The following is a 27464-nucleotide window of genomic DNA, read 5'->3' as shown; positions in this document are numbered from 1 at the left end:
TTCTTAACTTCTAAATATTTGAAGATTTTTTCATCAATTGTTTTTTCAGTCAACAAATCCTGCAGAATGGAATCTATCCTATGATATGCTACATTAATTTTGTTTAGTGAAACCTCTGTATACTTCATTTCATCCCCTAAGATAGTATTCATTTTACTTTCATACAAAATTTTGTCCATAATGACAATTCCCCCACCCTTGTCTGGTTCCAACTTTACTATTTACAATTTTAGTACATTGAAATTAAATTTAAACCATTTTTCACTATTAAGTAAAGGATTAAAGTATATACCTAACAGTAAGGGAGATTTTACCTGTACAATATTAGATGTTAAGTTATTTACTAGGAAGATTAATTTGGAAGTAATGGCCTCTAAGATGGGTTTCAATAGAGAAAGAGGGGGTGAGAATATATTGAGGAGAAAGTCCACATACAACCCACCTTTATACCCTCAGATAAAAAACTTTGAAAATATTATGGTTGAAGTAGTAAGGACCAAATATAATGGATGTTGGGTGCACTACAACTTAAGTAAGGAAGAGAATGAAATATTAATGGAATTGAGTAGTAATGCATCCCTGAGGGTTATGAAACCAGACAAGGGTGGGGGAATTGTCATTATGGACAAAATTTTGTATGAAAGTAAAATGAATACTATCTTAGGGGATGAAATGAAGTATACAGAGGTTTCACTAAACGAAATTAATGTAGCATATCATAGGATAGATTCCATTCTGCAGGATTTGTTGACTGAAAAAACAATTGATGAAAAAATCTTCAAATATTTAGAAGTTAAGAAACCGAGGGTAGCTACCATATTCGGTATACCGAAAATTCACAAGGATATGGTAAACACACCCCTCAGACCAATAGTTTCTGCTGAGGGTTCCAAAACAGTCCCCCTAGCCAAGTTTATAGATGTTAAGACCAAACCTATTTGGATTAATAATAAGTTAATTCTCAAAGATTCTTGGGACTTTTTGGGGGAACTCAAACAGGATATCTTTAGAGAAGACATCAGATTTATCACTATAGATGTTATTGACCTGTTTGGGAGCATACCACATGCAGAAGGTATGAGTTTATTTGAAGAAGCTGTATTTGAAGATGACCTCTTGAGTCTCAATGATAAAGTAGCAAGTGTGATATTTATGGACACAGTGTTAAAATATAATTTTATAACGTTTGATTGTGAATATTACAAACAGAAGACAGGGGTGTCAATGGGGGCCGCTTGTGCCCCCACATTTGCGAATATCGTACTTTCCAAATGGGAGGAGCAGTTTATTATTAATTGTAAGTTTAAGGAACTATGGACATTGTACCATAGGTTTTTAGACGATATTGTCATTTTTTGGACTGGGAGCGAGGCAAGATTTTTGGAATTTATGGAATATATTAATCACACTACTAAATACTTGAGGTTTACTTATACTATCAGTACAGAATCCTTGAAATATCTTGACATAGAAATATATAAAAGGTTAGGTAAATTTGAGAGTAAGGTGTATAGAAAGGAAACCTGTGTTAACTCTTACTTACATTATAATAGTGCCCACCCATTTCACAGTAAGAAGAACATTGTCAAAGGACAATTTGTAAGAGGTTCCCGAATGACATCTAATGACTCAGACTTCCAGGATGAATGTAAAATATTACATAAAATGTTCAGGGAACGTGGCTATCCAGAGGAGTTTATAAACAAGTTAAGAAGAGAAGTAGAAGATGGAAGACTGGGTAGATTTGAACCTATACTGGGTAAGGGCAAAGAGTCTAAAATGGGGTTGGGACACTCTGTAGAAATAAATAGTAAGGAGAACAATCAAGTAAGTTACAGGAGAAGTTTGGTTTTGGAATATAATAGTTCCAATACAAAACTAAGGGATATTTTCAAAAAAGAATGGAAAAAGTTTAGTACTTTAACGGATATAGAAGAGATAACCAGAATGGAACCCAAGATAGTATTCAAAAACCCACCCAACGTAGGAACAATCTTAGAAAGAGGAAATAAGAAGGTTAGGGATGGTAACAATAGGAGGTATGGGACATATAAATGTGGAAGATGCCATCAATGTCCATATATAATTCACAAGGCAGAAATATATATTGATAGTAGGAAGAGAAGAATTAAAAGTAGGGCTTACTATAATTGTGAAAGTAGGGGAGTTGTTTATATAGCTATATGTCAAATTTGTCAGTCTTTCTATGTTGGAAAGACTGAAAGATGTTTGAAACGCAGAATTTATGAACATTATTATGACATTTCTAAAGCTAAAAATACTAATGCATTATATAAACATTGTAATGTATGTCCTGGAGCTAGATATGAATTTTTTGTATTGGACCAAGTTAAGCCTGACAATAGGGGAGGACTTTGGGAAGAAATCCTTGAAAATAAGGAATTATGGTGGCAGGTTTACTTGGATTCCAACACTAGCCCAGGAATGAATGAATTTTTAACTATAACACCCCTATTAAAAGTAAGGGCTAACAAATTATAGAGTAGTTCTGACTGTGGACACTAGAGGGCATTAGTATAGGATGGTATCCCTAGTCCTTTCATCATCAAATTAATTGTTATTTAATTAGTGGTAAAATGGTTTTTTAATCATTATTTATTTAACTAATTATTTATTTATTAATTTATATTTCATATAAACCATGGATCAGTTTTTAAAGTTGAATGTCAGTTTTTAAATTTTTATAATAGGTGTTTTAACAAAAGCACGGAGCACTTTCATGACATACTCATTAATATTAATGAATTAAATGAAATAGAAGTTTGGATTGGTGTGTTTGAATAGGTATGGTAGGAAATATGGCCAATGAAAGAGTTTTTAATTAGTTCAAATAGGTATTTAAATGTGTGTTAAAGTTTGTTACTTTGTCTGATGAAGTCTTTATGACGAAAACGCAGTTTCCTTAATGTGTATGTAAGAGCGTTTATTCTGTTGTTGGCATTGCTGTTATCGGGACTACAAAGTTGCGTGGCTTATTTAATTGTGTGAAAATAAAATTGTTTGGATCACTTTACAGCGGACCTTGGCACTTTTTCGGATTTATTAGTTTGTTTTGAGTGCCTACATCTGTTTCTTGGTTCATACTTTTGTGTCCCATTACAAACTGGACATCCAGTCTAGGTCTAGATTCTACTCTGTTTTCTCCATTTTGTGGAATGTTGTCTCCTAGGACCACCCAAGGGTTGTCACTGTCTGGGACCATCATCAAGTTGAGATGGCTGGAAAAGACATTGGATATGAAACTATAACAACAGGTCTGTGTTATCTTCTTCCGTCCTCCTCAACTATCCCTCCCTTCCCTCTGTGGCATCTGACCGTCTTTGCAGACCAGCCCTGAAGCTCTGCAAAAAAGGTCTCTGTGTCCTTTGCCTGTAACATGGTTAAAGTTATTTTCCCAGTGTCTGTTGTTCCAGGGGCAATACTGGGGCACACTTGATCTGAAAAGAGCCAGTCAGAGCAGGGAGTTATGGGTAATGGAAGTGGAGCTGTGGGATTGAAGATTCTGCACCATCAGATCTGATATCCCACAGGTTGAGAAGGATGAAGAAGGAAACATGGATCTATTGTTATGGCAATTCCATAACTTCCGTTTTTGCTTTACTGAGCAGTCTATTTCTTTCTCTTCAGCCAACAAAATTAAACGTTTTCTTTGTACATTAAGTGTTCGTGTTACTACATGTTGCAGCGGATGACAGACATGCAGCCAGTCTGTCATTACCTTTATGGAATTTTTTTGCAGCTGTGGTGACCTTTAGATGTGGGAAAGTGCTACAGTTGTGGCTTTCTTCAGCAAATGTAATACTGTTAGAATTTTAATGCAAACTTTCTCAGAAATAGCCAAAATGTAGAATAGCATTAATAGACATGGTCAGTTCCCCTTCTTCAGCATTCTCTGTTGTTTTTTTTTTTTTGTTTGTTTGTTTTCTCCCCTAAACAAGCCCTGTGATGACTGATTCTAGTGTTGTTCTGTCCTGACTGTGACACTGTTGATATCCCTAGTATTTCAGCCACTGGGAAGGTAGTCCCTTTGTTGTGGTGGGATGAGTAGCAGCCACAGCCTGGGAGATTTGTTTCCATGTCTTATGCTGTCCCCTGCAGCTTGTCTTTCCCCTGCTTGCAGTTTATTGAAGTATGCTCTAACTGTACATTTTCCTGCATGTATCAGACAAAGATGCGTCCATTTTCCATTCAAGGCAAATGTGGAATCCATTTGCACAATTTCATTTCCCCAAAAGAGGACAGTGCAGGAGTGATGACTTCCTCATTTCTCCAGGATGAACAGTGCAGGTCATTTCTCATCACTGCCCTCCCATATTAAGTACTCTAGATAAATGTTAGTCACCAACAGCATAGTCTGGAACAGCTCTCTGCATCAGTGGGCTGATGAGGTAAGCCAGTAATCTGAATGTTGCCACACCTTATCTAGTTTTCTGGTGCTTCAATCTTGGACTTAATTATTTTACCTTTTCCTAACAAGAGGGACAAAGTCCTTTGCCCACTTTGGTTCTGTATGTCTTGGAAGTAGAGGCAGTTCTTTGTCTACCTGTAGAAGTGCATTCCTTCATGAACCTTCTGGAGTTGGTTAGGGACTCTGAAGAAATGCTGAAATGTTCTGTGGAGAAAAAAAAAGACATGAAAGCTGTTTGAAGGATTAGTTTCAAAAGACGCTCCAGTGAAAAGCATCTAACTGTAGGAGAGCAAAGGTGACATCTTTCTGACATGATTCACAATATTGTGTTTTGTGGCAAAAAGCTCCAAAGAGTTAACTACTCTGCAGTTGTGTTTTAATAAAAGTGGGTGAATTAATAACGTGCTTCATATTCATATAGCAGGTTTTTTTTTTTGTTAATAGGTAAGTGAACTAATCTGGTTGGGTATTTTACAGCTGTAACATTGTAATAAAGTAAATATTAAAGCAGAAATTTGCATACAGATGCCCAAGACACTTTATTCTAATCTCATCTAAAACTAAGGGCATTCCAATTACACAGACAATTGGTAAATGCAGTAGAAGTTATTCGATGAAATATTTCTGAAGTATGTAGTTAACCTGAGCTGTATAACCATTGATGGATAAATAAAATTACTGTCATCTGCAAAGATGAATCCTGTATAAGAACTGTGAAGTAGAAGAGAAGGCAAAACTAGCATTGTTTTGTTCTGAGTCAAACTTGTTGAGCTATGCAAGGTTGTACTAAGTTTATTAAAATGTCTGTTGTTTTAAGGAGAAAATGGCTTTCAGATTTTTGGAGAGAGAAGGTTAATAGAAATGTGATTGTTTCACAGCTCAATTATTACCAGATTTTGGGAGGGTTATTTTAGCATTTTTCTCCATTTATTAAGAAAGGGTACGCAGTAGAAATTGTTAGTGTTTAGTGGTGCATTCATGACAGTTTGCATGCATTGATGCATCTTAGATTAAATGTGTTAGCTTCAGGCATTCTGTGTTATCAAATCTATAAATTTTCTTTTAAGATTCATAATATAGCTTCTGTCTAGAAGTAGAAAGGGGAGATATAGATGGGAAATAGGATGATGACCATGGAGGGGTAAGTAATTAAGTTGCGGTAAAATAAGCACAGATGAGCTCATAAAGCATAGCAGGATCTGATCTTTGTAGGTTTAAAGTGTTGCCCAAAAAATGATAAATTTATTTCCAGGATTCTTTTAGGTTATTGTATATAAAATTTTGCGCATCTCTGATGTAGACCTTGACCAGGTTTAGTATGCACTAATTAGATAAGCCAACTATTTGTTTAGTACTTTTGTGACTTGGGGAACATGTTAAAATATTGAATGCTGGACGTCTGGTGTGGCATCAAGTAAAAGGCAGCAAAATAATGTTCTTCTCTCAATCGCAGCAGATAAGAGTTTCTAAATGCAACAAGTTAGGGGCTAAAGGAAAGTAAATAAATAACTACATGTCAAAAAGAAAGAAATTAAAACAAAAGCAGGGCACCTCAGCAAAAGCAGTGCCAGACAACTTAGAGAGGGACTTATGGAACCAATCAGCCTGCAATAGAGTGACCGTGAGGAGTTTCTGGATGTGGCAGAGAGAAGAGAAAAATTGATGAGATGTACATGTAAGTCAAGAAAATTTGTGACTTTCTGTTGGAATACATTAAAAAACAGATAGCAGCCTTGACAAGGCAGTCAGCTCTCAAATATTTGAATGATACTGAATCATTAAAAAGGGTGAGACAGGATTGATGAAAAGGATGGCAGAGTTGGAGGTTTCTAGAGAAGAACTACCAAACAGACTGCGGCAGTTTTAATATAGATATAGATGTGAACATTTACACATTATAAATGTACCAGAAGTCACTGAGGGCAGCAGTTACGGGGCCTTCATGATAGACCAGTTCAGCAAGTGGATAGCCAAGCCAAAAATCACTACTCATAGGCCAGGGAACATAGCTTATATACCCACCAGTGGCCCTCAGCTTGCTGTCCTCATCCAATTGTAGTAAAGCATCAGACATCACAGCTCAAGGAGCAACTGCAGAATATTCTCTGGAAAAAAGGTAAAGTATTGAAGATTAGTGAACAATGTTTGAGGTAAGAGCACAAACAGGGAAGTTCATCCCATATTTTCTAATATGCAGGTATCTGAACTTTTGTTTTTTGCCTTCTGTATCCAACAATTTTCAAGATTTACTCCCAACCTGGTGTAAAGACATAGGAGCAGGAGTTTGTGAGGTATGGTTCTTCAGTACAACGGAGGTCTAGGTTGCAGGAAGGGAACTTTTAGTAAATCAGGTAGGCTGGATAAAGAAATGAGCATACAAGAGCTGTGGTGACTTTAATATAGTAGCCAAAGAGGGAATTATAGAAAAATGGAAGACTGAAAGGGGAAACGTTAGTGGAGGATTTGATTAAGAATACTGAATGCTGTAAAGGAATTGGAAAGAAACTCATATGCTACAGAAAATGGTAAATTCCACTGCAGAAGTGAGGAAGTTGGGCGGAGGTGACCAACGAAGGTCATAGGCATAGAAGAATTGGACTCAAAGGGGGGGGGGGGTGAGCAGTGAAGTAAAAGAGGCTGAAAGGACACAAGAACAAAAGACAATGAATGGTTAAAAAAAAGTGTCTAAGGAGCTAGGAAGCAGAAAGCCATTTCCAGGTTAGAATGGATAATAGAACATGTACATTAAAAATTGGGAGCCCTCTGTTTTATGTTGGCACTGATGTGTAATATGAATATATTATAAGAATGAAACTGTTTTAACTAGGTTATATGAATGTACAAGCCAACAATCGGGGGTACATAAAAGTGCACCGTGCATGCAGAATGCACAATTTATGTATTTTAGCACTGCCCCAAGTAAAGCAGCAAGTATGTTTAAAAAAATTAAAAAAAAAATTAAATACTGTTTCAACAGATGCTGATATTCTGAGGTCAAGTCACTGAAACAGTTTTCAGTGACAGTGGAGTTCTCTTTTCTGTACTGGTTTGCAACCTGAGAGTAGATATGTTATCTACTGTGGGGTGTGGGGATATCATAGGATGTCCTCGCACATGAGGGATGCAGTGCATCTTGACCCCTTGCTAGAAGAGCCTTTCATCTGATGTTTGCTTAAAGTGACTTCAGCAAGTTGATTTTAAGGTTTTGACTTTTCTGAAACTGTTGGCATTGCATTGACATGGTTCCATGGATTGATACTGTTATACTGATAGATTGCTTACTGTTTTTGCATACGTTTCTAGTTTTCTTATGTAATAACCCATGCTGACTATGGGCAACATCTGCAGATTTGACATGGTCTGGTTCACCTTTTTCTGCTGATAGGACTTTGACACTGACTCTTACTGTGCTACTAATACTAATTTTCCAAAGCATCAACTCCTCCTCCTCCATATCCCTATGGCACCTCTGACTCTCCAGATCATGTTCATTGCTGTTTGTGTTTGTATAATCTCTGATAACTCCAGTCTTCCTTGAGCTGTGGCGATAATTTTTGTATCCAAATCCTTTTTTTAGGTCTTTTAGCCTTTGAATCTTCATTTTTGACAGGTTTCCAAACATTTGGTGAGATTTTTCTATTATCTTTTACTTCATATAGTGAACCTCTTCTCTTCCATCATTTCAGTTTGGCACCATTTTGTTCTGCCAATTGTTTTGGGTGTAAATGAGATTTAGCCCTTGTATGGCATGACTTAGTAAGAATTGTTTTGTTGCTGTTATTACTGCTGTTAGATTAGTAACTATGGAAAATATATTTTTCCTAAATATGTGTCCTGTCTGCACAAAATTTCCCTACACGACCACCATGCTAAATGTCATTGTTTGGGCATGTTTCACTTGATGAGGACTGCACTATTTTTGCTATACGTTATATTTGTACTTTTATTGACACTAAGAAACATGTTACTTTTGAAAAGTCTACTTAAGCTGTCAGCTTTCCAGGCAACCCTCAGCTCCATGAAAAGACAGGAAAAATGCCATGGAGGACATTACAAAGCATCTAAAGCACATGTATGATTATTTAAAGTAGTTTTCTTATCTACATCCTTCCTTCAAGGTCCTGCATAATGAGTAAAGGGAGTCTTCTTTAGATTCAGAGGTTTCCAAGTTTATAGTGGGGAGTGGTCAAGGAACATCTGTCTTCATGTTTGAGATCAAGTGAAGCATTACCACCCTCCAGACCCCTTCTGCCAAGTCACTCTCCTGTCCCATATCTATTGATTATGATAAGCTCTCTAAGGCCATGCAGATGGACCAGTTGGACCTGGGATGCCTTCTCTCTTTCCATCTAGTTCTGTATAGGACTAAGAAAGTAGACTCCCTACATGTACATCTGCCTCTTTACAGGCACCATTCACAGTGCTGATAAGATTGAGATCCCCTAGCTTCCTGCAGACTCAACTCATTTTCTTTTGACACTGATACTTTCTGTATCATTATATTAGGTGCTAGCTGGGCTCAGGGTCGAGAGCTTAGTGCCTTTGCTGTTGATTTAATTCTGGTTGAGCACTGAGTTATTGAACTTTCAGACAGTGCAGCCAGGACTGCATCAGTACTGGTATCACTGGTGTCACGATTCAGTGTGGGTGTTGTACCTTTTTTTGGCACAGACTGTGGATGTGTCATAGTTATTGCAATAGTAGTTGCAAGGGTATCCTGCAGAGCTTCTGTCATGGGAGTTTCCTGTAAAATCTCTGTTACTGAGCTGCCTGCTCTTAGGATGGTTTATTACAAGAGGAGAACTGGATATGTCCCGGTAGATCTTCCTCTGAGATCTGTCCCTGGTTTTTGACTCTGGGTCTTCATCTTAGACCTTTCTTCCCCCAAGGAGGCTAAACATGAGAAGGTAGAAGAGGAAATGCTTTAACTTGCCCACGGAGTATCCCAAACTGGATTTGGACTTGATGGCTGTGGTTGAGGCCCCTCCCGCCCAGTATTGCCTTCTGACAAACGCAAGGTTAATGTCTTATTTATCTAAAAAAATGGGGCTGACTTATTGTTCCCACATCAGCTTCAGAGAAGATTCTGAGGAAAGCCTTCCAGTCCCTCCCTTTGCTGGCAAGGTAGTGCCTTTCATGAAGAAGATGATTGCTGTCATGGCCATGGAGCCTTGGAGTGAGTCAGACATGGTGGCTCCAGTGTCTTGTAAACCTGATAAATACTTCAGTCTCACAGGAATTGGGAGTGTTGGTTGAAGAATCATCTCTTGGATTCTGTAGTTACAATGGTGGATGTGAGGATGTATTCCACGCAGCGCTGTTCATCAGTCCAGCCACCTAATAAGGAAACCATAGAGTTAGACTGCTATGGCGAGTGAGTCTTTGTACCTTCAACTTTTGCTTTAAGGGTACTAAACTATGAGGTGACACCTGTTAAGCATCTGGTATGAGATTATAAATGAGATGGTTAATTTGATAGAAATGGTGAAGCTGGGCTTAGAAATAAACTGCACTCATTCTTCTGCTTTGTCCAGTATGTCCAAACTCTGCCTCAGGCTAACTTGGATTGCATCCGATGGCACAACCTTGGCGGCAGGCTTCCTCGTAGCAGTATGCCATCATGCTTGATACGTTTCCATACCAGGTTCAAGGTGTCCTTCCTTCTGTGGCTTTGCTTTCTTAGGACCACAGCTTAAGGCAAAATTGAAGGATAATGAGAAGGAGGGCAAAACCCTTGCAGCTATTGGCACGAAGCTTTCAATCTTCCCTGCCACTACTCCTGTAAGCAAAGGAGCTTGTACCAGAAGTGGTTATGCAAACCTGTGGCTAATCAGCCCAGAAAAGAACCATTGTGGCCTCTATGCAGTGTTTCCTAGGGAAGATGCAAGCCCAGTGGGAGAAGTGGTAGGAGTAACTATGGATTTCATAGCCGCCAGTCTGGGGGATAGTGGAACACCCCCTGGGGATTTTGCTTCACTGCTGCACTCTGGGGACAGTTTGTTGCATGTCCCTCTTCTGGTCAGCATGTTCAGTCATTACATGTGACCAATGGATGCTGGAAGTAATATACCAACAGTCTGGGGGATAGTGGAACACCCCCTGGGGATTTTGCTTCACTGCTGCACTCTGGGGACAGTTTGTTGCATGTCCCTCTTCTGGTCAGCATGTTCAGTCATTACATGTGACCAATGGATGCTGGAAGTAATATACCAAGGCTGCAGAACTTCCCTTTTTGCCCCTCCCAGACACTTTTCCTGTCTTCTTCCTGACCTCCTACCCCACCAGAAGATGGTAGAAAAATTAGAGGTTGTAATTCTTTGTCGAAAGAGACATTTGAGAGTGCCACTGACAAGAGTAATTGGAAATGTATTCCAGATTCATTTTGATGCCAGAGGAAAGCGAAGACCTCTAACTTATTCTAGTCTTAATTGACCTGAATTGCTTTATCCTCTAGTAGAAGTTCTTGATTGAAAACTGGAAACAAGTTTTTCCCAGTCTCTCCAAGGGAGATTGGATTTGCTATTTGGACTTTCAGGATACCTATCTGCACAGAAAGATAGTTGAGAAGTCCCCTTCGTTTGCAAGTGAGAGAGAGTCATGATCAGTTTCAGATACTGCCATTTTGGCTGTCCATAGCCCTCCGGGTATTCATGAAGTGCACAAGAGTAGCAGTTTAACAAGGGATGCTTGTAGTAAAGATTTTTCCATTAAGAGTTGTTCCCCACTATTCCAGCTGTTGAGGCGTTCAGCAGCCATGTATTCATTGCTGCTTCTGTTCCAGTCCCTGACTGTCACACTACAAGCTATGTTATCTGCAGGTCTGGAGCTGCATTTGGTACTGCAGTAGTCCTAGGTATTCTTTCTTAGTTTGCCAAGGTTGATAGGAAGACACTCTGTCCTACCAGTAGATGTTGATGAACCAGACCATGTCAGCTACGAAACTTGTGTACTTCATGAACATGCAAACCAACCATTATATTTAACTTTGTTTACATTCCCACCAACCTTCCTCCATCCTGGTGGTGGAGGGGTGTAGATGTAGCTCTGTGCAGTGTACTGGGAATGTTATTACAGGAGTTTTGACTAGGGTCCTATGCAGATCTGGCAATGCAGACATGCACTGGGACTGTGGATAAGGTGAAAGGGTTGAAACCTGGGAAAGTGATGCTTATGCTGAGGTAACAGAATCTGTGTTGAAGCTCTGTTAGTAGAGGAAGATGAACTATGTCCATGTAGATTTGTTACTGTAGTAAGTACATAACTTTTTTTATGTTTTGAGCATCTCTGAAAAAATGTAGACAATGTTAAAAAAAAAGGGGGGGGGACTCGAGATGAGTCTTGTTGGGATTGCATTCTCTGCAATTTTGATGTGTAGCTGTAGTGTGCAGTTTATTGGCCTGTTAGGTGTTGAGTCAAACCGTAGCCAGATGTATAAGGCAAGCAGAGTTTATTTTCTAAGGAGAGAACAGGGTTAATATAATTAGTGCTTAGAAGCGACTGAAATGTTCTTATACTGTGTCCCATTGAAGGTAAAATCAAAGACACAAAATTAGAGTGCACTTTGAGAAAGCAAGGCATACTTTTTCTACTGACTTCCATTTTAAGAAAATGTGTTTAGTTCTGCATGTCAGATAAACAAAAGTCTAGTAAAACGTGAAATAACTCAGCCATTGTTAAAAAAATGAAATGTGCAAAGCAGAGTAAGTTCAACTTTTCATTCTTTTCCTCCCCCACCAGCTTCATTCTCTGAGAAAGTAAGAAACATGGCACCAGATGAAATCAAAATCCCTCCAGAACCCCAAGGGCGATGTTCCAATCATTTGCAGGTAACAGTGTTAATATACTGCTTACTAATGATACCAGTCAGCCTCTTTTAATGCAAAGATCGGATCAAAGATTAAGATGTCTCTTCACTGCAGCATTGATCAGGATATTTATAGGCCCAGATTCAATAAAGCCTACACTGTGTACACAATATGTATTCAAGAACATTCTTACCATATTTTTGTGCTTTCTATTTACTCAGAAAGGTTACGCTAAGTGTACATGTAGCCTATACTTTGGTACCCTTTATTAATCCCTGCAAGTATTTAAAGCTGCAAGAATATCAGTAGGAAAACTAAAATTAGCAGCAGCAAGAAGAAGGTGTGAGGTATGTCTGTGTTGTCTGTCCACTCAGAATGGTGTACACTTAGTGTAGGCATTATTGAAACCCAGTAGTAGTTTTCTTGAGTTAGTATTCTGTATAAATGCATGCTTATTTTATTGTTATTTGGGACTCAGAAGTGTTATGTATTTCTTAAGTCATGTTTAACGTGGCAAAAAATTATATTTTTTACATAAAGCATTCTCATGCATCCTTGTGCATTTGAACACTCTTTGCTTAATAGTTGTAGTTGGTTCAAGACATTTTTTGAATAAAATAAGTTTAAAAAAAGCTTCTGAACGTTAAAGTCTAAGCTACCCTGTTTATTTCAAACAGTAATGTTAATATGCTGGCAGGATGTATGAGGCCAGCTCTAATTACTCTGAATTAACAAAATTATGTAACTTTGTCTTTAGCCAAACTGTTACAGGTTGGCAGTTACATAATTGCTTCACGCTTATTTGCGCACACTACTGCCGAAAATATGCCAGCAGTATCTTAGACTTGTGTATTTAGAAGACTTGTTTAAACTTAATTTTTTTATTTTCAAAAATTACTTGAAATAAACTTATTTTAACACAAGTGTCTACATGCGCAGATGTTTGCTAACACATTTTATGTAAAACTAAATTTATTTTGTCACATTAAGCATGATCCTTTACTGATGTAAACACATGTTGCAGAGGAAGGCGTCTGCAAAAGCTCTTGATATTCTTGAGCTTTTGAGGACAGACTGTGCTATATGTGTACATCTCAAAGAAAAGGGGAAGTCATTATGAAGTTTCATGTAAATGAATGCACATTAAATGGAAGTATTTTTCTTTCGAGCAAAAGAAGTATATCAATTAAAAATATAATACAGCAAAAAATCAGAAAAGATATACAAAAAAGTAGTTTACAAAAAATGTTGTGTATGCATGGGGCAAGAGTGAGCATGGATGCTGTAGTGTACTAAAAGAATTCATAGAATGAAAACATAGTACTTTTTGTGTTTCTGTCTCCCCACTCATCAGATCTTTTTACCAAATTGGCCTAGTCATTCATCTCCATCTCTCAACATCCTGCGACACTATGCAGAAACATGAGATGCAGACTGAAACTGTCACCTTTTTCAAGGGAGGTGGAAGTGGAACTGGGAGATTTTGAAATTCTACAGCAGTCCTTTCCTCCCTCTGTCTGTCTTTTGGCCTGCTTGCATTGTACTGGATATGCTTCCACACTTCAGCTAGAATTATACTCTTGGGTCCATGCAGCTGTGGAGTGTGTTTTTGCTTTTCCACTAGAAAGCAGTATTGCAGCAAAACAAGGGCATCTCCTTCCCACCCCCACCCCCACCCCCAAGGATGTGGAAGCTGTCATCAGTAAGTCATGTTATTCCCTCTCATCTGCTTTCTCTATCTCCTTGACCACTAAGTTAAAAGCCAGATTGAGTGAAGAGCAGTCTGGGCTTTTATACCTGTGTTTTGTGAAACCTATGGCATCAGGGTAGTTTTAATTTGTTTATTGTATTTAATTTATTGGAATATTACTACTGGGAAAAAATATTGACAGAAGGGGACAGTGGGAGGAAAAGCTCTGCATTATGAAAAGTGACATACACTGTGATTAAAATAAAAAGACAACTTCTGTACAGGAAGTGAAATAAGATCATAAATGCATTTTTTGCCACATGTCATTTGTAAATGTTACAGGATACCAAGTAGTGCTTAATTGCCATACCCATTTGCAGAAGTGACTTAGGGAGAAAAGATCTACTATACATTTTGATACAACTGAAAAAGTATTTACTTTATTTCCGTTATGGTTAGGGGTTGTGTAGCAATGGCAAGTTCTTGTCGTTTAGTGGCTTTTGTAGCCAACAGGATCATAAGACTAATTCTGGTCATCCACAGTCTTCATTTTTAGTATTTTGTAAATCAGTTGTCATCCAGTGACCGCACTTGCTGTGGTTCACACCTCACATTTTCAGCCTTATTTGGTGTATGATATATCCTTAGATTTGCCCATTCAACATTTGCCTGTTGGTTCTTTCTTTTCAGTAGAGTTCAAACTTTATTCGGTCTGAACAAAACATGGCTTGCTTCTTTTACTAAGCATTAGTTCTGTTTCTCATGTTTTTGCCCTTTCAGTCATATTATGAATAAGTATGGAGTTGACAGATGCCACTTGCAGGGCAGCCATTGTTAGTGTATTGTTTTGCTTTGGCCCAAACCATCCATTCGATGAATATTGCTTTGTTCCAGAAGATAAAAATCTAATCATTAAACATGTTGGAGGCAAACTTCACCTTCTCAGAAAGCTGATACAGAACAGAGAGGGATGAAAAGGAAAGGGATTCTTATTTAAAGGGTACATGAAGCAGGTCTTTGCTGAATGGGCTAGGATCACTTGCGCAATGCTCACTCTGCTTAGGTTGTTCAGGTGGAACAACCTCATACTGTGATCATTTTGGTGTGCATATGTCATTTCAATGGGCAGTTCTTTCTTTTCTCCACTTCTTTTTTGCCATTTGATGTGATGAATAGATGATGCTCAGTGGCTTATTTTAATTAGAGGATTTCTAAAATGGATATTTTTACCTGTGTAATGTCCTTCTGTTGTAATCAAGCATAGTGCAACTGTCTCAGCATGTGTGTTGAGTCTGGAAAATCTGAGAAGAAAAAAGGAGCACATTTGTTTTTGTCATCTTTGCCTAAAGGAAAGGAGCAGTAACAGTAGTTATCTTTGCTGCAACAGTCTACAGAGAACACAAAAGTTAGATCTTATTTTCTACCAGGAGGTGATTTTTTTCACATTTGCTTTTGTTTTTGTTAACAGCCCTATTAAATTGTTTTTCTTGAGGAAATGGTCGCAATCATACATGGTGTCCAAGGCCTTTTTTCCAGGATTAGAGATTTCTGCCACTGTGGATGACGGTCCTGATGGTAGTTTGAGATTCCTTCTTGTGCTGTTTGACATCTCCATTTATGATCAGTTTGGTCTTCCCACTGATGTATACAATGCCATTCACTGACTTGTCCAGTGAATCCAGCAGTATGTCAGATCTGTCAGTTTAGGAATTAGTCTGGCAAAATAATTGGTGTGTGTACCAAACTGGCAGCAGTCAGGATGAATGCTGACTGGAATGGATATGAAAACTGCATAGAAATTTTTTTTTTATATACTGATAATCATCATTTTTGGTATCTGGGGTGCCCTCTTTCTATAATCCAGGGCCTTTACCCATAATCTGGCTGTTATAGTAGAAGTGATGCAACAAGTGAATCTCCTAGTCTTTCTGTACTTAAATGATTAATGGATGATTACCTCATCTTATGCCTCTGGTAATAATTTTACTTCCTTCTGTTCATCTGTTGCAGTATTCATAGCATGAGAGAGTCCCCCCCCCAATAGGCCAGTAAGCAAAAGTTTCTTACTACTGTAGGGTGCGTGGTATGTCTGACATAGGGTGCGATCGAGCATCGGCCATAAAACTGACGTACACGCACACAATCCTCAGAACTTCCCTGCCTCCAGATCCGAATGCCAGATTCCAACATGCAGTCCGAGTCATTTGCAATTCTTAAGATTTCAGATAAGTACCCTGCTGGTGAATTTTTTTAATTTTGCTACTGTCTTTGGTTAGGGTTCATGTGTGTGTGTGTGTGTGTGTGTGTGTGTGTGTGTGTGTGTGTGTGTGTGTGTGTGTATATATATATATATAGATATAGATATATATATATAGATATATATATATATATATATATATATATGTGTGTGTGTGTATGTATATATATATATATATATATATATATATATATATATATATATATATATATATATATATCACATGGAGAGTTTTAGCCACTGTTTTGTTTAGTTATTTTTGATTGGGTATATTATATAGTGGAATAGTTGCCTTTGCTGTCTTTGCCATGTGTAGTGTTTGACTTGTTCATTTTTGTTTTGTGCTTGCTGTCTTGTGTTGGATAAACCTGCAGGTTTTACGAGGCACTCTGAATGCGGTTGGAAATTCCTGCATTCTTATGCACATACTTGGCCCTGGACATCTGCAGTCGGCTTGCTCTGTCTGCGAGAGCTTTAACCCTAGGGCTATCGCCGACCGCAAAAATAAGGTAATTCTTAAGGACATCTTGCCTACTTCCAGTTCCTGTCCAGGGACTCAAACTATCTCCAGAAATGTGGCATGGTCCTCTGACTCCAAAAAGTACCCTTACAAGTCCTTGAGGGAATCTTCGGAGCAGTCCTCTAAAATTCTGAGAACTTCGGATCTCAGACTTCCTTTTACACCGGTGGATCCAAAGCATTCTTCAGATCTGACCAGTACTTGCCTTGTCAGTTTTCATGAACCACTCCTTCCACCTTGGATCCTAAGGCTATGTATCCCATAACTAGGGGTCCCACATTGGTGCTGGACAGTGAGGCTGCTTCTTCCCTTCATTTGCAACAGACACCCATCAGGCACTTCAGGCCCCCATCAGTGACTTCTTTCAGGTTTTCTAGGAACCTTTCGGAGGTTGACGTGGATAGGATGATCAGGAAGATTTTCAAGACTCAGATCCACTTGGTGGTTTTCTCCACTCCGTCCCCTCTGGAATCTGCAAGTGTTTCTGTCTAGGCTCTCTCCTTCTCCAATCTGTCCCTTGGTATCGGAGTCTTAGGAAAGTAGCCAACTGAGAGAGCTGGGGTTGGGTATGAGGAGATACCTTTCTTCCATTCTGATCAATGTCCTGACTTTCTCTGCTTTGTCATCAGATCGCAGTGGGTCCTGATATGGGATGTCCCCATTGGATCTGAGAGAGGAATTGGCTCCAGCTATGCCAGAGCAGTCTCTTCCGTTCGGTGCTTTGGTGCTCGACAGCTCGATTCCAATTCTGTCTGGAACCCATGGCTCTGGGATCTCTGCCCTTTCTTCTTCAGTAGCCTCGGCTCCTGTGGAACTGGGGAGTGATTCCTGGGTCCCCTCTGCATTCAAGTTGTGGAAAGTGCCTTTTCTTGACATAGGGATTTGGCCTCTGAGCTATGACCTTCCCACCGAACCCCCTTGGATTAGAGACTTGAGCCTGACATGCCTGCCCAGAGTCAGCCCATCCAGACAAGCCTCCAAACTCTTCCCCTAGAGGGAGTCAACTCTTCTTCCAAGACCTCCCCTGAACATCCCACAGAGGAGATCCCTCATAAGAGGACGTGCAAAAGATGGCACATTGACTCCCCTTCAGAGTTCATCCCCAGATCACCACTGTAGGCTACCTCCTTTGGAGACATTTTAGAGATCCTGAGGCAGAGGGTCAGTTGGTCGGCCAGCCTCCTTCCACAGAAGAGTCCGTGTTTTGGAGGCTTTTAGGACAGGCCCATCTATATCCTGGGTGGTCCCCTCAGTGGATGAGCTTGTGGATTTGGTGTCCGGCGGGGCCTGGAAGGAGCCGGACTACATCAAACATATTCCTAAATGTCCAGAAAAGTTTCTGTCTGCACCTAAGGACAGATCATATTGGACCAAGGGAATCCCAGTTGATGCCATGGTTGTGAAAGCAGTTACCCAAAAGAGCTAGCTGAACAGAGCTCCTGTTTCCATCCACCGAACAGGGAGTCCAGAGCGTTGGACAGGTTTGGTAAGGGTGTTTATGCCTTGGCCATTTTCTTGCTGAGAGAGTTAAACTGTCTGGCACACTTCACTCTATTACAGTGGGAACTGGTGAAGTAACTTTTAGACTGTGTGGCAGAGATCATGTCGGCAGTGGAATTCAAGAAGGTCTCCCCCTGACTGACAGCTCTTTCATCTTTGTCCATTTCTTCCATGAGGCTTATCTCCCACTCCACGGGGGGTGCCTTATTGGCACCTGGCTCAGGCATTGCTATTCAAAGACATGACTGGCTGAGGCATTGTTATTTTGAGGAACCCTATAAGACGTCCTTTGTCAATGCCTCATTTGATGGGTCCTCCCTTTTCAGACCATCTGTCAGAGACACTAACCTGCATTGAGCAAGAAAGGAAGATCTGGTTTACTGTCGGGGTCAAGTTTTCAACTCTTCAGCGCACTTTTTCTAGAAACCAGTGCAATGGAAAGAAAACTTGGTTCCAGAAATTTCAGGGGGTCTTCCCAGGATCAGCGCGGGTGTCCCTCCTCTAGAGGCAGAGGAGGAGGTTTCAATGGGAGATGCCACCCCAGAGGCAGGGGGGGTCCGCGGAATCAGGGCTTCAGAGATCCTTTCTGTGATGGGTCTTATCAGTGCTCCCGAAGAGCTGCCTGACTGTGCATCTCTGGAGGCTGTTCATGGGTCATTTTTTTCTGGACCCTACCAACTGGACCGATATAACACAACAAATGGGTGCTAAAGATTATATCCAGAGGCTATTGTATCCCTTATTTCCTTCCTCCACCTGAGAGGTCAGAGGCTCCCCGATGTTCCACACAGTCCGAGGGAGTACGCAGCAGCAGAGATTCTAAGTCTACTGCAAGAGTCATCCAAGAGGTCCCAACTGAACAAAAAGGATTTGGAACTTACTCTCTCTTCTTTTTAGTGTTAAAGAAAACCAGGGACCTGAAATCCATTTTGGATGTAAGCAAATTGAATTTGCTCTTAAAGCTCTGAATGGTGATGGTCCAGTCCATTCTACCTCTACTGTGGAAGGATGATTGTATGTGCTTGGAGGACTTAAAGGAAGCATACTGTCACATCAAAATAGACAGACACTCCAGATGTCATTTGCGCTTCTGGCTGGGAGCCAGTTGCTTCAAATTCAGAAGTTGCTCTTTGGACTCACCACAGCCCGCAGGGTGTTTACCAGATGCATGGCAATAGTTGCAGCTTACCTGAAACTGGAAGGATTCTGGGTGTTTCCATGTCTGGATGACTGGCTCTTCACTGCCCCAGCCAGGCATCAATTACTCCAGGCCAGGGATCACTTCTTCAACCTTGCCAACCATCTGAGCATCACCATCAACTTGATAGTCGAACACATCCCCAGTTCAGAGTTTAAAATTTATTGGAGCTTCCTTGGGCACAGTGAAGCAGATTGCAGCTCTACCCACTCTGTCTTAAACTGGTCTTCCCCACTGGCAAGGCTAATGTTTCAGGTTCTCAGATCTATGGCAGCTGCCATTCCCTTAGTCCCTCTAGAAAGGTATTTTATGTGAGTACTTTAATGGACCCCGGATGCTCAGTGGTCTCTTTTCTACCAGCCTCTTTGTTCCTCTAAAATTAACTTCTCTTTGCAGAAAGCATGTCCAGTGGTGGCTGCTGTTGGACAACCTGACAATCTGCAGACCTTTCCTCCTTTCTTCCCCCTCGGCCACGGTGTTCAAGAATGATTCTCAGTTGTGGGGACATTTCAACAGAAAGATGGTCCAAGATGTGGCCGCACGTAGAGACCAGGTTGCATATCAGTGATGTTCATCATGTTTCACTGTTGCAGTCATTACACTTGGGTTATCCTGCTGGCAGGCCTACCCGCAGTCGGCCTGAGTTCCAATGTCTTGGTCCGGTGTCGGTTGCTGTCGCCTCTTCCCTGATGTCAGTGCGCCAGGGGTATAAAAGATGCAGCCGACGCCATTTTCTTCAGTCTTTCTTGCCTCGCGGTGCCCAAACCAAAAGCAGTTTGCAAGTGCCAGTTGGCTGACTCCTGAGATTTTTGAAATCGAATTTCAGATCCGAAGTCTTCATTAAAGCTAAGTACCCCATTGGGAAACTTTTTTCTTGCTCCAGACCAATGTCAGAAAACGTTAATTGTATTTCTTGTGGGAAGCAAGTACCTCATAAGGATTTTCATTCTTACTGTATTCCTTGCTTAGGCCCTGACCATGACGTTGCTGGCTGTCGGTTTTGCGCTAGATTTAACCAACGCACTATTAAGCATCGGTACAATTTTGCCTTCCATTACTTTGGCCGAAGATTTAATTATATAATGCCGTCGGAAAGCCGATGACCGGAGTTTATAAAAAATGCAAGGAAAAGGACAGGCATCCAAGGTCCAAAACTGATGAGGCCTCCGCTAGGCCAGTCGCTGGTTCTCAGTGAGGCACTTTCGCAGCCCCTGATGCCCACTGCCTCAGAGCCACAGGCCGCTTCCGACTCCCACGTGGAGCCAACTCGGCCTCTGGATACTCAAGGTATTGGACACTTGGAAACTATTCCCTCAGATGGGTCCAGAGCCACTGAGCAGGCATCGGCTTCTGAGGGTGTTTTCAGACCTACACAGTTATATGTCAAGCCAACCTCCGCTTCAAAGGCAAAGACTAAAACAGCTCTAAAGACAAAGAAACAAGTACAGCATTTTCCTGGACAGACTTCCATGCCTAAGAAACAGATGCTTAAAATGGCCGAAGACCTAATTACTTTGATCATGGGTTCCCATGCCCCTCCTGATAAGAGGCCTAGGCAAGAGACAGAATATGACTCTTCTGATCAGGTTTCCATTTCCTCTGACTCCTCCTCTGAACAGGGATACTCTCTTCCTCCCTATGAGGATTCTGATGCTGAAGAATCTGTTCCTTCAGCCTCTCCTCCTGAGGATTATTCTTTTGGGGAAAGCCTGCATACCATGAGGGAGCATTTTCACTGGGAGAGCCAAGATTACTCAGAATCTAAGAAAAGGTTCAGAGACTTCCTTTTACTACCTCAGCACAGACCTCTTGCTATTCCACCAGTTCTAGACATTGTAGATGATGTATTTTCAGAGTCCTGCCTGTCTCCTGACTCTTTACCCCCTGCACCTGTTAACCAGACAGATACTACAGGGTTCCAGATGCTCATAAATTTCTATATAAAAACCCTGCTGCTGACCCAGAAACTATATCTCAGGGTCCCAAAAGGGGTCAAGGCTTCCACTGCAAAAAAAACCTGTCCCCTCTGATAGGGCTTCTAGAACACTGGACAGATGGAGGAAAAAAGTTTACACTTCTGCTACCTTAGCTGTAAAGGTTTTAAATTGTCAGTTTCATATGCTTAAATATCAGCAATACTTAATGTCACTGCTAAAACAGAAAATGTTGACAAACTCTGAGTGTTCTGAAAACAAGGAAATGCACGATTTATTGCATGCAGCTGAACAAGTGGGAAAGCATACTTTGCAATGTGGTTTTGATTCACTGGAGGCCTCTTGCAGGGCCGCTGTTACGGGTTCTGTCATTAAAAGGCATGCTTGGTTAAAGGAACAGAATCTGCCTGATCATGTTAAAACAAAATTATTGGATGCTCCATTATAGCATGATACTTTGGTGTTAAGGCAGAAGAGGTGTTGAAGAAAATGGAGCATAAAGCGAAATCTATGCAGACAGTTAAGGATTTCATACAGGTACAGCCACCCAGATTTAGCAGGAACTGGCCTTCTAAGAATTGGTCCTTTCCAGTGTCAGACAGGCCAGAAAGAGGCAGATACAGACACCCTAGAGGCAGATCCCAGGCCCAAGGCTCATACAGGCCTAAACAATGGGGTGCTTCTACCTCCAAAAGCGGAGAAGACAAATCACAGCCATATAGGAAACAGTCCCAATGACTTTCCTCTGCCAATACCAAGCACTTAACTTTTGTCAGCCCCTTTAGGGGGAAAACTAGCACTTTTTTCACAAAATTGGCACATGATCACCCAGGACAAATGGGTCTTGAATACAGTGTCTCAGGACTACAGGTTCCACTTTCACACCCTGACAAAGACAAAAGATATGCCAGACCTGCCACACAATCAATGGGCAGAGGCACAAAAGCAAGTTTCATCCCTCATGGACATGAGGTCCATTCAGTGAGCACCACAGCAAGAGCAGGGACAAGGATTTTACTCAAGACTTTTCTTGGTACCCAGAAAGGACAAAGCCTGGAGACCAATACTGGACCTGTCTATTCTAAACACTTTTCTGGACGTTCCAAAATTCAAAATGTTGACTCTGCAGCAGCTTCTGTCCATGCTGGGCAAGAAGGCCTGGCTTGTAACTTTGGACCTAAAAGATGCATACCTGCATGTCCCAATCAGACAATCTTGTAGAAGATACCTCAGATTCATAGCTGGCTCAATGCACTACCAATTATCTGCACTGCCCTTTGGCTTATCTACTTCGCCCAGGGTCTTCACAAAATGCCTGGTACCAGTAATTGCTTTTTTGCAGACAAAGAGGAATTCAAATTTATCCTTACTTGGACGACTGCCTTATTCAAGCAGAGAACAAGGACATTCTACTGAAGCCTCTGGCGTTTGTAAAAAGATTACTAATTTGCCTAGGGTACACAGTAAACGAAAAGAAATCAAAACTAGTACCCACTCGAGAGATAATATTCCTGGGTGCAAGCTTAAATACAACTGCCCAGGTGGCTTATCTCACGCCAGATAAACAAAGGCAACTGACTTCTCACTTCGAAATGTTGGCAACAATGACCCAGTTATCTGCAAGAAAAATTGTGCAGGCTTTGGGCTTCATGGCATCCTGCATTCTGCTAATTCCATATGCAAGACTGCATATGAGGAAACTACAATGGTATCTAAAAGTGTTTGGACTCAACATTGCTACAGCCTGGAAACATTAATTACCCTCATTCCCTGCCTGGAACAGGAGTTTCGATGGTGGGCACAGGCCTGTCACCACAACAAGGGACAGCCATTCACTGTACCCACAGCCAGGCTGACACTAACACAAGATGCATCAGATTATGCCTGGGGGGGCCCACATGGCAGGAAAATATATTCAGGGCACATGGCCCACAAGCCAAATGTGTCTTCATATCAATCAAAAAGAGATGCTAGCTGTACAGAATGCCCTGACAGCCTTCAAGGATCTACTTCATCCAGGACAAGTGCTGATAAAGATGGACAATACTACAGTCATGTGGTACATAAACAAGCAGGGAGGCACACATTCCTACCCCTCTGCAGACAAGCCATGACTTTGTGGAACACAACATTGACTTATCAAGTACACCTGCAAGCACAATTCCTGCCAGGAAAGACAAATACTCTGGCAGATGAACTAAGCAGAAACCTCATGGATCCTCATGAGTGGAAACTAGATCCACAAATCTTCAGCATGATAACAAGGAAATGGGGATGCCCAGACATAGATCTATTTGCCTCCCCTCACAACTGCTAACTACAGAGATTCTGCACAAGGACTTATCACAAGCAAGCATGGAAAGTGGATGCTCTATCATTCAGCTGGAAAACCCTTACAGTATATGCCTTTCCTCCACTGCCTCTCCTCCCCAAGGAACTCCTAAAGGTCAGACAAGAGAAGCCAAAAATGATACTGATTGCCCCAGACTGGCCACACCAGCACTGGTACCCAATCCTAAAGAGCTTGTCTCAAGGCCCAGCCTGGACATTACCTCAAATTCCTCATTTACTGACCCAACCAAATGATCAGATCCTGCACAGCCAACTCAGAACCCTATATCTGGCTGCATGGCGGATGATGTAACCATTCAGAACACACCTCTCTCTAAAGCAGTTATGGATGTTATTTTGGAGGCCAGGAGGCCCAGCACCAGAAAATCTTATGCAGAAAAAATAGAAGAGATTCTGTGCTTGGAGCCAGGCACAAGGAATTGACACGCTTGTACTGAATATTCCTCAGATTTTAGAATACCTAACTGAGATGCTCGACAAAGGCCTATCCTTCTCATCAATTAAGATCCATGCCTCTGCCATTTCAGCTCATTACAATATGGACCCACCTATTTTTTCACATCCACTGCTAAGGCAGTACCTCAGAGGAGCCAAAAACATAATATCTCCAAGGAGAGCGCCAGTACCAGCATGGGACCTCAATTTTGTCTTGGAAAAGCTCACACTGCCTCCTTTTGAGCCAGCCAATACAGCTGAGATAAAATTCTTATCATGGAAAACAGCTCTGTTCCTTGCAATAACTTCAGCAAGAAGAGTCTCAGAGTTACATGCACTAATGGTTGTGGAACCTTTTATAATTTTCCATCCGGAAAGGGTCTCTTTGAGGACAAACACAACATTTTTGGCTACGGTAGTGTCCAGTGTGGCTCTTAACCAAACCATTCATTTGCCTAACTTTTATCCAAACCCACAGAATAAGGGGGAGAGACTTCTGCATTCTTTGGACATACACAGACAGCTACGCTTCTACTTGGACAAAACTAAAGCTTTCAGAAAGACTGAGCAACTCTTAGTGGCATATGCTGCAGGATCGCAAGGAAAAGCCATCTCAAAGCAGACTATTTCAAAATGGATAGGCCACTGCATTCGTTTCTGCTATTCACAACATGGCAAATCAGTGCCTAAGGGCATTAGGCCACATTCAACCAGAGCAGCAGCCACTTCAGCAGGCTTCCTCAGAGGAGTACCAACCAAGGACATTTTGGAGGCTGCAACTTGGACTTCAGTGCACACTTTTACAAAGCACTACCACTTACCTCTGGCCTCATAGCCACTCCTAATTCTATTTAGGCCCAGCCACCCAACCTCAACTTTGGGATTCAACCCAAGTGTAATGACTGCAACAGTGAAACACGAGTACAGTTGTGTACCTACCATAAATGTAGATGTTCGAGTGTATTCACTGTTGCAGTCCAGGTTACCCTCCCACCATCCCCCTTTCATTGCTGGGAATTATCTGTACTTCTCTATTCTATACAACCTATGTGGTGTATTTGCTTGTAGATGAAGGTAATATTTATGTTAATGCATGCATTTTTATTGGCAGAGTTTTTAGCCTACCCTTTTTGGGGCACCTGACATCTGGGGCAAGAAAAACTAAAAAAAATGACGTCGGCTGCATCTTTTATACCCCTGGCACACTGACGTCAGGGAAGAGGCGACAGCAACCGACGCCGGACCAAGACTTTGGAATTCAGGCCGACTGCGGGTAGCCTGCCAGCAGGATAACCCAAGTGTAATGACTGCAACAGTGAATACACTCGAACATCTACATTTGTGGTAGGTACCACAACTGTACTTTATGGAGATGTGAGCAGTCCTCCTTACACTGCAAGCCTTTCAGGATGTTATCCCTTTAGGAACTACTGCCATTCACACAGACAACATGTCAGTGTTATGGTATATCAGCAAGCAAACAAGACCTCCTCTTACGTGTTGTGCAGAGAGGCCATGAGGGTCTGGGAATTGGCAATGTCTTTGGACCATTTTCTGCTTGCAACTTGCATATTGAGGAAATCCATCGTCCTGGCAGACGAGCATAGCAGAGCCATCCTGATCCATTTTGAGAGGTCCCCTCAGCCAATCAGTAGTGTACTTGATTTTCAGCCACTGGGGCCTATCCTGCCATGACCATTTTGCATCCCCTCCCGAACAGCAAGTGCAGCAACTACTTTGCTCTGATCCCTCATCTGGGGGACTCCCCAAGGGACATGGTTGCCCCCACAATCTCCTCTAAATGTATCCCCCTCTACCTTTATTCTCAAAGTTTCTGCAGAAAGCAAAACATCTGAAGACCTCTTTAATCCTTATTGCCCCCTATTAGCCTCGTCAGATTTTGTTGCCCTTCCTCTGGTCTCACCTGAAATTTCCTCCATGGATACTGGAACCTAAACAGGGCCTCCTTTTTCACCCGATAGAGGGTTTTCACCCCAGTCTGATATCCCTCAAAATGACTGCTTAGCTTCTCCATTTCCAGTGTTTGAAGGTCCAGGCTTGCTTCCCCTATGAGATACTATTCTAGCTTCCCAGAAACCGTCTACCAAGAAAGTGTATAGGAGTAAATGAAAGAGATTTGTCTTCTTGGTCTCTAAAAAGAGCATTGACTCCTGTTCAGCTCCAGTGTCTGCTATCCTTCTCTTCCTTGCTTCCCTTTTCAAAGAAGGAGCCAGTTTCTCTACTATCAAACTTCAACTGGCAGCCATCTCTGACCTCCATTTGGGTAATGTTTTCAATTCCTCTGCAACCTCCTAATTATGCAAGGCCTTCTTGAAAACAATCCTCCTCCTCAGGCCTCCAGTTAAAGATCCTTCCCCATCATGGGATCTCACTGTGGTCTTACAAGGCTTAACTCAGAAACTTTTCAAACCAGCTAGTGTTTGTGACCTAGTTTCTTTCATGGAAGACATTCTTTCCTATCACCATTACTTCAGCAAAGAGAATTCCTCAGATCCAGTTGCTGTCTTCTAAGCCTCCTTGTGTCATTTTTCACAAAGATAGGGTCCCTTCGTACTAATCTCTCTTTCATGCCCAAGTTAGCTACAGAATCCAACCTCAACTAGACCATACAGCTGCCAGTTTTCTTCCCAAAAATTTCTAATGGAGAATGTTTGCTACATCTACTTGTTATTCATAGGCAGTTATGTTTTTATCTTCATAGGACAAAGCTCTTTCAAAAATCAGACCAGTTATCTGTGTCCTTCTGTCATAGCTGCTTACGTCAGCCGGTTTCAAAAGTTACTCTTGCTAAATGGATAACAAAGTATTACTTCGTTTTATGCCAAGAGTGGTTTACAGTTACCTCATCCCCTATGGGCCCACTCATCTTGGTCTATGTCCACCTCATCTGCCTTTTTTTTTTCCAGGGCATCTTTAGATGATATTTGTGCTGCAGCCACTTAGTTAAAAACTTGTGCCTTTGTCATGCATTACAAATTCAACATTGTTTCCAGGAGCAGGGTTTCCTTCGGTTTGACAGTGCTCCAGCATATCCTTCCTTGAGGCCACGCAGCAGTTGTATAACTGGAGACGGGTCTATATTATAATAGCGAAATGTCAAAAGAGTGAATGCTCTTACATGGACCATAGATAATCGAAGCTGCAAATCCTCGAATGGCCACATCATCTATTTTTTTTCCCCAGGGAATTTTTTTGTATGTGTGTGTGTATAAATATATATGCTGTGGTGGTGCAGCGGTTAATGTTGTCACCTCACAACAAGAGGTTCTCCTGTTCGATTCTCAGCTGGAGCTCCTTTTGTGTGGAGTCTGCATGTCCTCCCC

At 41.2% G+C, this 27464-nt stretch overlaps 1 protein-coding gene across 1 annotated transcript in view; it reads left to right on the top strand.

Moving 5' to 3' along the window:
* Window positions 1–27464, top strand: part of LOC122812918 (SAP30 binding protein) — a 1615174-nt gene that overhangs the window by 1205362 nt on the left and 382348 nt on the right. The window contains exon 6 of the mRNA XM_044084976.1: window positions 12167–12255. Within this exon, the coding sequence (XP_043940911.1) occupies window positions 12167–12255 (89 nt within the window). The remainder of the gene's footprint in view (window positions 1–12166; window positions 12256–27464) is intronic.

This window comes from Protopterus annectens, chromosome 10.part0 (assembly GCF_019279795.1).
Source record: "Protopterus annectens isolate FY-2018-M chromosome 10.part0, PAN1.0, whole genome shotgun sequence".
In the NCBI taxonomy this organism is placed as follows: Eukaryota; Metazoa; Chordata; order Ceratodontiformes; family Protopteridae; genus Protopterus; species Protopterus annectens.
Note: the sequence above shows the minus strand (reverse complement) of the source record. Positions and strands in the feature narration are given on the sequence as shown.